The 12,622-nt window shown below is 40.4% G+C and overlaps 1 protein-coding gene across 1 annotated transcript in view; it reads left to right on the top strand.

The window, feature by feature from the left end:
- Positions 1–12,622, top strand: part of RTEL1 (regulator of telomere elongation helicase 1) — a gene marked incomplete in the record, with an annotated part of 4,697,248 nt that overhangs the window by 1,804,566 nt on the left and 2,880,060 nt on the right. The window contains 1 exon segment of the mRNA XM_044056976.1: positions 9,761–9,801. Coding sequence (XP_043912911.1) covers positions 9,761–9,801 — 41 coding nt within the window.

Genomic DNA, 12,622 nt, shown 5'->3' with positions numbered 1-12,622 from the left:
ACGTGCACAGACAACTTAGGTTTTACCTGGACAGGGCTAAACCTTTCAGAAAATCTGACCAGCTGCTAATCAGCTTTGCTACAGAGGCAGAGGGTAAGGCCATTTCAAAGCAAACCATTTCTAAATGGATAGCACACTGCATCCATTTATGCTACAAACACCATGGGAAACCTACCCCACAGGGGATTAGAACACATTCCACTAGGACTATATCAACCTCTGCAGCATTTCTCAGGGGAGTCCATACCAGGGACATCCTGGAAGCTGCATCCTGGAGCTCGGTACACAGCTTCACCAAGCATTACCACTTAACTATCTTTTCTAAATCCAGAGCTGGATTTGTCAGTGCCTGCTTGCCAGCCCTAATGCTTCTTGACTGCCTCCACCCATCCTCAGCTTTGGGAATCAAACCAAATGTGATGACTGCAACAGTGAATACACTCGAACATCTACATTTATGGTAAGTGTGCACAACTGTACTATGTACTCATCTATATGCTGTAGTATTGCTTACCTCACCCTGCCTTCCCCGTGACACTTGCCTAATCTCCTGGTAACATGCTTTCTTACCTAGACTCAGGCTGGTGGTTGGCAGTATTCAGTTCTGAGGTTGTTACATGCTGACGTTTACTTTATACTCAATGTCTCTTTATGGCGGATGTATGAGAGATGATGTGCGACGTCGCATGTACTTTACAGTAGCATTTAGACTTTTGTATACTTCTGGATATACGAGTCAAAAGGAGGCAAACTCCCTAATGTTATGAATACTGCAACATATAGAAGAGGAAGTTCATCTTTGGTTATGGTAAGATTTTACACAACTAATCTTTCGTGTGAATAAATATTTAAGGCTTTCTTCTGTTTTTTACAGCCTTTTGTCATTTGTGTTTTACTTGTTTTAAACACCTCTGTGTTTAATTTATTTTTTCCTGTAAATTACTGGAGTGGAAGTTATTTCCTAAACCGAAGCTAAAAATGTTTAAAAATGTATGATTATATTACCTGCTTGCTCAACTGGAGCCTATAAACTGTAACTTGTAATCATTTTGTAATTTTTACTGTATGTTCTACCTTGGAGTTTTTCTCACCGGCCCTATGTATCCAGACAGACTATCCTGATCAGCAAATATAAAATAAATAAAGAAAACTTGAGCTGCTGTTTTGCTGAACAGCAACTACAATAGTCTTCCCGGGGACATTTTTTTCTTCTGCTTTTCTGATTAATTTTTTTCTTACTTTCTCCAAATTTCTTCTTTGTTGGCATTGAAACTGTGACTGATACATTGTAGTGTCTTTTTTTCTCCGAGATTCATTTGCCATGCTGGTTGATCAGCGGTATAGCCAGAAAATTCCATGTTGTACTCATAAACTGCTTTTTTGCCCCAACTTACCAGGCGTTTAAAAATGGCCACATCTTTCTTAATGCTGTCTCCCTAGCAGTTAATGTACACATTTTCAGTGGTTCCCTCTAAAACTGCTAAAGATATTATTTTACAGTATCAATCCTTTTTGTAAACAAGTTACATACCTGTAGGCAGTATTTCACACAATTGCAGACCTAATATAGCCTGAAAGAAACTGTAATGTTTGATGCAAAAAACAAAAAAGTACTATGTAGAGTACAAAGAGTGTGCCTGGCTTACACCCCTATGGTTGATCTCTAATCAACCTGTTGATCAGTGTGCAGCCATCTTGGAAGTCTTACAAATATGTTAATGTTGTACTCTAAGTAGACATCTTGCATTTTTGTAAAATCATCACAAGCACTGTTTTCTTCTAGCTGATGGACACACTTTCTGTTGATAAAATATATTCAGTATCTGTGTGTTATTTGGCAAGGATCTTCTTCCTCTGCTGAAACCTCGTTCAACAAACGCAATGCCTTCATTAAACGCTTTCAAACTATGTTGAAACCCTGTAAGGCTTGCTGATTAAACCAGATGTGTGAGATGGTACTGTAGTACAGAAATATAGAAATTCTTCATATGGAACTGCTTTGTCATTAAAGAAATACTGTTGTGTCCTGAAGGTTTCTGAGTGAAAACATTGAGGCTGACTTTCCAGTATGACTAGGGATAATTGCAGTGTTTTGTTTCCTGGTAGATTTTTTTTCTGCCCACACGATCTGCTCTGTAGCTCCCCTTTCTGCACCCAATCATTCCTTTAATTCAGCGGAAGGAGTGACATCCTTATTACTTTGTTCCATGGGCAGGCTAAGAACCCTGTGGCCCATTCTTTCTCTGCCCGTGGTACCTGCATAATTAATCGATTTGTTCCCCTTTAGATGAAGGTTGGGTGTGAGGAAGCAGCCTAACATTTAGATTGTGCTCAGCTTAACTCCTCCCTGTAGCAGCCGATGGTTCTGTATTGCTTGTACCTCGACAGGCATCACTTCCAGTCTTAGGTGCTGTACATGCAACTAACCCAGTTCTTGATTGTATCTTGCAGGTCCTTAGCTTACTTAGAGGGGGCCAGCAGTGCAGCAGGTCTAGGCACTTCCCTTCCCTTTGGGTGGGTGAACTGGCATCAGCCATTTAGTCCCATCTTTCCACCCTCCTCCTTAGTGTCTCGAGACGCTAGTCAAATTTTGATTGTCTAGACCGCAATCAGAGTTTTATGCATCTAAACTACAGTTTTTTTGTTTGTTGGACATCTAATAACTCGTCTGTCTTCTGACTGTTATTTTATGGTTCAGTTAGAAATAATTGCCCACCTCACTGCTAGTCATGGAAAACCAGGAGAAAAGCACTTTCATTCTTATGTTTCAATCCTGTATAAATTTATAAGGTTGGACATAACCAGACGTACTGAGCATTCACTTGTCCTTGAGAAGAGAAATACAAAGGGGAAAATAATAAGCGACCTATAGCAATCTCTCATTTGACAATCACATGGCCAAAGTGGTTAGAAAAACAGTTTATATAGCCCACCTAATCATGAAGGGATTCACATCTAGATCAGGGGAGGTCATCGTGCCTCTTTACTCATCCCTCATCAGGCCCATAATTGAGTACAATGCCCCTTTTGGGATGTACCTTACCAGACACCTGCAGCAACTGGAAAGACCCCAAAAGTACCTCACCAAGAGGATCAAAGGGCTCAAACAGATGCCATATGCTGCCCGGTTAAAGAAACTCTAGCTCTACTCAGTGGCATACCGCCTGTTCAGAGGCGATCTGTGCCTGACATATAAAGCCATGTCCAACCCGGAATTAATGCACATGCCGCACCTCAGACAAGCCAAATCCCATCGAACAGCCTCGAGACTTGAACCTCAGCACTGAAATAAATAGGACATGCTGGAGGGACAGATTCATAACCCAGAGGCTCCCTTCACTCTGGAATAAAATCCCAGTCCAGGTTAGGCAGAGTCCCTCATTGACTCTCTTCAAGAGGACTCTTGATGAGTGGATGGGAGATCGTAGGTTTACCCCGGGTATCACTTCTGTGTCACTGTTAGACAGAGGCACAGTATACTAACCTCGAAAAAGGGCATAGCAAAATAAATTTAAAATGGGTGGGAAAGCCAAACACATTCTGGCTAGGCTTATAAATGCCCTAGGGCAGATAGCCTAGTATGAACCTATGAACAAATCTTTGCAAGCTCAGCTTTAAAACATTAAAAATGGGAAGGAGATGCAAGTTTTGAAGAGGCTTAACAATGAGCAATACTGTGTTGGTATAAGAGAAAGTGACATGGATCTTAACCTTTGGAAGCCTGTGTCCATATCAATGTCTCTTCCATTGATTCTTTGGTGTTTGAAGATCACTGATTTTCCATGTAAGTAAAATTTTAATCCTTTAAAATAATTGCATCTCATCAATTCCTGATGGGGTGTTGTTCTGTCTAAAAGTTTGTGTGAACTGAAAGATTTTTTTTTAGTTCTGTCATAAAAATGAGTGTGGTTTAACAGTGACTGAGTTATGGCATTACTAGTTTTGTTTCTTTAACTTTACATAGAAATTGTGATTGAATCTGTACATGGCTTTCCAATCCTTGACCCTAAAACAGGAGATGATGTCAAAACTAAATGGTGTGTTTCAGTTAGATGCATTTTTTCAGTATTCTCCGTTGCACTCTCTTAACCAAAATAATTTAATGTTGGTACATAGTACTTTTTATGGTCTGCCTAGGACTTTGCTTGTTGGTTGCTCTTCCTTTGTCCAGATGGCACCATACATTCCAGCAGAGCAGGAGCTGTGTATTCCCTGACTAGATGAGAGTCCAGCTGGCTATTCATTCCTATCCAGGAAGCTTTATCAGCCCCTTCATCCCCAGCGAGAGTCAGGAAGTAGGTAGTGGGCCGGTTTTCTGCTCCTGAAAGGCAGCCAAACCCCTTCCTGTGGGAGCAGCCCCTCCACTTTCTTGGCAGTTCCTCCAAGCCTGCAGTTGCTATTGCCTAAGAGGAAGTATGCCTACACATCTCAACAACATACAAAGACACTACAGTAACTCAAACTCAGTCAGCTAAAAGCTCCACTAGATGAGCAACAGTGCTCCTGCTAGGTTTCTTCTGTGTGGAAAGCCAGAACCTCCTTCCTTCTCCTGGATGGGTGAGCCAGGGGTGGTTGCTTACTCCTATCGTTCCCAGCTAGCTCTTACAGACACCGGAGTGCAAGTTGAACTCTGTTCACTTCCTACAAAGTCAGGGCTTTATCCAGCTACACCACTGAGCTGGATTTAGTATTTTATTCTGATGTAGTAAATCTCCAAGTCATTAAACAATATCCCTAATACTAGTCCTTAGAAGGTAGAGGCCGTTTTCATAAATAAGTTTTTTTTTACATATAATGATTTCTGGTCCCCTTAGTATAGAATCACGTAGAATAAGTACCTTGTCTTTTGCTATTAACTTTATATTAGGGACAAATAATTTTTAAAATTGTTCTAATTTTCCTCCTAATGTGGTGATCTGCAGGAGGCAACATGCTTGCAAATTGGCTGTACCCTCTTAAATGATTAAATTTGTCAGTTAACTTTCACTGGTTTTAAACTCACAGATTGTGGTTCCACAGGAAATTATTCACAGTGCAGTTTTTTCTGCCTGCATTGATTCAATTGACTAGGGCTTTTCTTTTTCTTCCATGGTTGAGTGAGTTAATGTTTTTTTTTTTTTTTTTTTTGGGGGGGGGGGGGGGGGTCTTATCTCCCTGCAAAGAAAAAAGATTTTTTGTACATGTAAGAAATCAAGAGTTCTGTTGCCACAGATTGCTTAGTAATAGTTTGTTGTAGTGAGTAACGTAATATAATAGCAGATATAAAAGTCACAGCAGCATATTCAAATGGTATATAGCAGCATAATGCATCAAATAACTGAAAACATGAAAGTAGTACAATAACAATATCTGACCAAGACTTGTATTAGACTGAACTGTCTGTTCTAAGCATACACATTCTTACTTCAGTCCAATAACTTTCCTCTGGGAGCTCCATAGACCCCCCCCCTTAACCTTTGTTGTCAGGCCTTGTCTTGCAGGTGCCTGGCAGTTCCTGACTGTCTATTCCTTATCTATCATTCTATTAAAAGTGCAAGTATCTTTCCCTTGAGAAAGGAACATTCTATAGTTTTCCATACTGAACTGTCTTTCTCTGAACTGTATGCATAAGTCTAACTGTATTTTTCAGCCCATTTAAGCTTTGATGGCTTTGTTTCTTCTGGTTGAAGTTTTGTTGAATTAAGACTGTTATACCTAGTGGAAGCACAGACTATCTTTTTTATACCTGTGTAAGAATCTTTATTTTTGCTTTTTTGGAAAAGTTGTGCTGTGTGTGTGTAGTGAAATACCCGATTAAAAAAATGAGGGAACTAGTGGTGATAGCCAAGTTAAAAAATGATGCATGTTGTGGAGAAAGAAGTTCAAAGATTGATTATGCTCTTGTTTCCACTGGCACAGTACCCATTATTACTGTGAGCTTCAAATGGGAATGGTTAGCAGACTAAAGGCAGATGAAGTTAATATTGCTGGTCACCATTGCTGTCGTTGCATACATCTACTGCAAAACTCTCAAAAACTGACCTACCAAGTAAAGAAATTTGACTGGAGTGGAAATATTAGTCGGAGCATGTGGATTTACTGCAGATGTATGGTTTCTCCTGTGGCTGACAAGAGGTGTGTAAAAGTTAATAGCATCATGAGGATTTAGCTTTTAAAGCCCCAAGGCATTATCTGTAAGAGATACTTATGTGGTGTTTCTGCAGGAATTGTGCTTGGTTAGTAGTTAATAAAAAAAAAAAATAATACTGACTGGAAGGATTCAAAGGCCCGGACTTATGCATTTAAGTAAACTATGGAGAAAATTATGCAAAATTATATTCGTCTAGGAAATGTGAACATTGTTCATTCCTTGGTCAGGGTATAAAACAAGATCGGAGTGTTATGAGACTACTGGTTATTGCAAGGATCAGAGAGTTATGAGAGCACTGGTCACTGACAAGTTCAGTTTATTATGAGGGTATTTGGCAGTGGTAGCATCGAAGGATTATGAGGCCATCAGGCAGTGCCAGGATCACGGAGTTAAGTGATTACTGAGCAGTGAGAGATCAGAAGGTTATGAGGGCATCAGATGGTGCTAAGATCAGATGTCTACCATGACACTGGGCAGTGCCAGGATCAGAGATTTATAAGGGCAGTGAGCAGTACCAAACATCAAAGTGTTATGAGGGCACTGTGCACTGTCTGGATCAAAGGTTTAGAAAGGACTGGGCAGTATCAGGTTTGGAAGGCTGTGAGGATACTCAGCAGTGCCACGATTAGAAGATTGAGTGCACTGAACGGTGGCAGGTTGAGAAGGTTCTAATGACACTGGGCACTGCCAGGGTCACAGTATATAAGGGTATTAGGCATTGTCAGGATCAGTGGAATATCAGGGCAATGGCTGGTTCAAAGCAAGTCACATAGGATTATGTGGGGACTGGGCAGTGTCAAGATCAGAGGGTTATGGTGGTTATTGGTCAGGGCCAGGATCAGAGGGGATTATGGGGGCACTAAGCATTGCTTCCATCCCTTTGTTCTGTTGGAAGCTAGGTATTAAAGTAGTCATATATTCTTACTCTAGTGCCTTTTGGATGATGGAATCTTGTGAAACTTGCCGGAATTACACATTTGTGTTGTGGCACTAGGTATACAAAATAGCCAGGTCAGAAGTTTCAGATAAGGTAATGTGATATGGCTTTGAATACTGTCTAATGATCACTTCAAGCCTACATTGATTACTGTACATAAAATAAGGACTTCTGGAAGTTTGAAGTTGTATATAATTCAGTGTAGAAGGGTAAAAGTGTATTAACTCTGTTGAAATTACATTTTTTAAAAAGGATACGTGGAACTAATGAGAACTGATAATCTGTCATGCTATTAAACACAGATCTTATAACATCCATATGTAGCATGCTGTATTTACTGGTTGCAAAAGGACACGACCATAGGGAAGAGATATACAAGAGTTTGGATAGCTTAGTACAAGTCAGCATAAGTAATGAATCAGTAAGAAACTTCTCTGTGTGGAAGATTTTCAATCCATATATCTCTAGCTAATGACTGTATATTAATTAGATCAGACAATAGTGTAGAAGTAGCGAACTTAAACTCGTCTTAAGTAATATATATATATATATATATATATATATATATATATATATATATATATATATAAATTGTATAGAATTACTAAGTATTCCAAAGTAATCCAAGCAAGGCAGGCAGTCTGCAGTCGAAAACCCTTAATTAAGTGCACAGACTTCTGAGACTTCAGGGATACCACAGAGATTACTTTTTTTTCATGTTAAATAATGCAGATTTAATTACCCTAGAAAGTTGGATTTTGGTATCAGATGTGCAAAAGGTATTTAACAATTTTCCTTCTGACATTTTAGAAGTTATTGTGGCTATTTATGGCTTCCTTTGGGTGTTTATTTTCTGAGAATTTTCTGTTGATATTGATACCTAATACTTGATGGTTGACAGAAGAAATTCCACAGAATTGAAGAATAAAGCACAAATAGTCCGTAAGCCAGAGTATTTTCTGTATTTGTACTGTATTATTTTGTTTCAATTGTGGAACCTGTAGGATACGGAGATGGTATAGAATAGTATGAACCTACCCAATGTAAATGATTTTGCTTTGGATGTTTTTCTTCAAGCATTAGTGAAACATTAAAATATACTGTTAGGATAATTTTGGACTTTGTATGTACCTCATCTTCCAGGAATAGACTGCTAAAGCTGCCCTAATGAGTCATGTAATCTGCACTGGGTGATGCCATGTTAAGTCCTACTAGGTTGTCTTATTTTACTTTTAATTAAAAACAAAAGCTGTTGAAAATATCAGTTTAGAATTTTAGGAATCTTAGAAACGGTTAGTTATGGATTGTTCACTGGAATTTTGGGAACCAGATTCCATCTAATTAAAAGTAATTTTTATCCATCTTGTCCAAGAATAGTAGACCCTAAATTACACTGTGATACACGTTTTGCCTCTATCTGGAGTAGTAAACTCTGCTTTTTTTATCATATCATATGACTAGGTTCCTTTATGTAGCATGATGGCAGTTTTGATATTGCAATGGAGAGAGAGCAGAGGCATGAAACACAGAGTGAAGTATTGCGCTTGGTAGGAAGGATGAGAGAGGGGCATCTAGCATGTGTCTTTTGTGAGACCACTAAGACACATGTACATATAATTTTATCATACAGGATTGTTAAGTTGATGGTCCAAGTCAGAGAATACTAGTGAGTGGTTTTGTCTCCTGCATAGACTGAAAGGTGCAGCAATGGAGGTTGTATCTCTCTAGCTCTTTTTTCTTTTTTTTTTCTCGAGGATCTTGTATGTTAGATTACCTGTGAAAGGATGCTTTAGCTGTCAGGTGACAAAGAGAACATATGCGTTCATATACCACCTGTAACCTAGAGGAAGAAACTGTGGTACATGTTTCTCAACCTGTGCTGTTGTCGTACGTGATAGGATATTATACAACATACAGCAAAATATGTACACCAGAGCATGTTTGTTATGATGCGATATTGAATTTGAAATATTTCTTCTGACATAGAATAAAGAAAATATATCCAATGGAAATTAATTACTTCTCGGTATTTTTCAGTTTCTTTGAATTTCATTATTTTCTTGTTTTGCTGTGTCATTTTGACATTGCTCTTCCAGTGCTGCTTATATTACTCAGCTTGATGGTTTCATAAATGCCTTATTTTGCAGAAAATTTTGTGGGTACGGAAAGGAAGAGTAATGGAAACGGGGCAGAAAAATTTATTCAGAATCATTCTGCTTTAAGAAGATGGATTGGAGACTGTAGGGTGTAGAGCAGTCACCCAGTATAAAAATATTCTTGAGTTAACTGCTGGCAACACCACTGGTGGGATTGCGAACACTCTAGTCCTTGACATATCTGTTAGCTATATTATAAGTCAAGGGCCTTCTTTTATACTTTTCTCCTTAGCGAATGCATCAGAACTACTGTGACTTCTTGATGCTGATGTAGTAAATGGAAGAAGAAAAGGATTGTCTTGGTTTCCCAGCCTTTGCCAGCTATAAGTCAGAATAATATGGAAAAAAATTATGATAATGCATGCAGATGTTATACTGCTCTGTAACTGCACAAGTAAATATTTTATAGTTTTCCAGAAAGTGGAGTTTGGTTATTATGGGTGCCATAGAAATTGTCACAGTCTTCTTTACTTTTTGTAGTGCAAGTCTGACTTTTCTCTTAGCCACTGATCGTAAAAATGTTTCTTTTGTATTTAGGTTCACCACAGACTACATGTCATCACTGGGAAAAACATTAAGTAAGTAAGTCTGATCAAATTTGTTGTCATATCTTAAATAGAATGATAACTGCCAGCATTTTGCCTGATAGAGAACATGGTACGGCTGTGCTTTCATATATATGTGCAGGGTGACTTCTACATCAGAATCCTTAACGTCTAAGCATGATCTGCAATTGGGATATGCTTTTTGCTAATTTTAGTTCATTATTTCTTTCTTAAGCTTTCATGCTTAGGGTAGCACCTGTTGACATCACAAGCACAACGTCCGTGCTTGCCTAGGCTTGCAAACATCATTTCTTTGCTGCTGTTTTCATAATTCAGATTTTAAATGCCAAATCCAGCTGAAAGGAGGATGAGTTTGTTAAAGAACCACTTTACTAACCCTGGTTGGTCTCAAGAGTTCTCTAGATGTTGAAGCAAGGGAATGGAAGAGTCATGGAAAAGTTCCTACAGTCAATGCCTAATAAGCTATGTATCTGAGTAATCAGCAGATTGAGTCCAGACCTACACTGCCATTGCCTGCTGTGTTCAGAAGAGGAGCACAATGTGAAAAACTGCAGTAAATAGTCTTTACCCTGATAACACAATGATGAAAATAGGAATTTTTTTTTTGCCTGTCTTGCCTCTAATAAAATATCTATAGTTGAGAATATTGGCATGGGACTTGATTGGAAAGTCCTTTGCACCAACCCAAGCCGGTATTGGAGCAGTGAAAGGGGTAAAGTATTTGGGTAGCAGGCATGTCTGTCTCTGAGTCAGACTCATAATTCCTGAACGTTACTGTTCCTCCCCCCTCACATAGTGAGGGGGTGAGTTTGTTCCAGCCTTTCTCTTCACCAGTTGATGAGGGGCGGGCTTGTGGGAATTTTACCATGAGACCCACTATGTGGGATGGTGCATGCACTATCTGTCACTTGCTTTAACAGCTAGAGAACTCTTGAGACCAACTAAGGTTAGTAATGTGGTCCCTTAACTAAAGTGGATATAAAAAGTGTACACACCCCTATTAAAATGTCAGGTTTTTGTGATATAAAAAAAGAGACCACAATAAATAATTTCAAAACTTTTCCCACCTTTAATAGGACCTATAACTTGTACAATTCAATTGAAAAACAAACAAATAAGTTATGGGAAAAAATATAAAAAAATAAAAAACGTACAATAAGCTGGTTGTGTAAGTGTGCACACCCTTAAACTAATACTTTGCTGAAGCACCTTTTGATTTAATTACAGCATTCAGTCTTCTTGGGTAGGAGTCTATCAGCATGGCACATCTTGACTTGGCAATGTTCGTACTACCTAGGAAAAAGACAAAGTCTTCGAAACTGACTTGCTCGGCTCTGAGTTTGGTTGCTACTGCCTCTCCTCCACCCTGGTCATCCTCTGCTACTCCCACATCGTCTGCTCCTACAGTTTCGGTGTCAGGGTCAACTCTGCCAGCATATGTAAGGAGGTCTCCGTCTCATTCCCCTCAGAGATCCTCCAGACCTCCATCCACCACTTCTTCTGGGTCTTCCCGAAGTCTGACCTCGAGGCCATCAGCAAGCTCATGAGGTAATTTCTCGAGAGGCTGATCCAGATGAGTCTTGTGTCCGCTCCATCCACATCTATATCCATGAGAGTTTAACCATTCCAGACAGTAACTTCTCTGATGTGACCCTTGGTTTCAGAGTTGTTGGGTCCTGGTGCTGGGGTGTCAGAGCCGATAGAGATCTCTTCACCTCCAACTTTCTCCCTGACTTGCTTGCTCCATCAGCTTCAGTTCCGAGCATGTCTTGGAGGCATAGCATCACGTTCGGTTACTGGGGGGGGGGTTTGATCTCGACTACAAAGATTTCGGAACAGTGTCTTCCCCTTGGAGCCTCAGCCTTTAACAGCTCGGCTCTGACTCCCCCGTCAGACCAGGAGGTCGAACTCTCCAGGAGGTGTCTACTCTGGTGGGATAGCTCCAGGTGGTTCAGAGCCCTTCCTCTTTCTAGGTTGTGGAGAGGGTTCTGTCCTTTTCTAAGAGACCCACGGCACTTACCACTATGGGACCTTCCCCTCCTCATTCTGGACTTCTGTCTGAGATCTCTGAGTTGCCGTGTGGACAGCCAGTCCTGGAAAGCCTCCACACACCATCACCTCAGTGGACCCCCAGGCTTCTTCCGACACCTCCCCACCCAGAGTGCCCCCCCCCCCATCGGAAGTCCCTCGGAAGAGATCATGTAAAAGGAGGGACATTGATTCCTGTACAGAATCACTAGCTATGGATTCTGATTTAGAGGAAGGTGAAGGGTCCTCCAAATCACCACTCGACAAGGTCCCCTTCAGAGTCATTCTTGAAATCCTTCACCAGAGGGGTGGTTTGTCTGCCCAAAACACTTCTTCAGAGGAATTGGAACTGTGGGAATCTTTCGGGTCCAGCCTATCTACTACCTGGGTACCCCCCCCCCAGCTGAGCCACTTATCCAGCTGGTTTCGTCAAGGGATTGGAAGAAACCAGATACAGTGGAACCTATCCCCAAATGTGTAGACACGATTTTGTGTCCCTGTTAATAAATCTTTCTGGACAAAAGGAATCCCTGTAGATGCCATGGTTGTGGTGGCACGAAGAAGGAGCTGGCTCAGAAAAGTTCCTCTGTCCACCCTCTGAATAGAAAATCCCAGGTGTTAGGTTTGGCAAAATAGTTTATGCCTCATCTACCTTTGTGCTTAGGGTGTTGAACTATTTGTTGCATTTTACCAGGCTACAAAGGGACTTAGTCAAGGAACTTTCTAGCTCGGTCCGAGGGTCCATGGCTGACAAGGTTCGAGTACTTTTCTGCCCCCTCTTTAGCCGTAGGACGCACGGTCTGAC

This window comes from Protopterus annectens, chromosome 14.part0, assembly GCF_019279795.1.
Source record: "Protopterus annectens isolate FY-2018-M chromosome 14.part0, PAN1.0, whole genome shotgun sequence".
NCBI lineage: Eukaryota > Metazoa > Chordata > Ceratodontiformes > Protopteridae > Protopterus > Protopterus annectens.
Note: the sequence above shows the minus strand (reverse complement) of the source record. Positions and strands in the feature narration are given on the sequence as shown.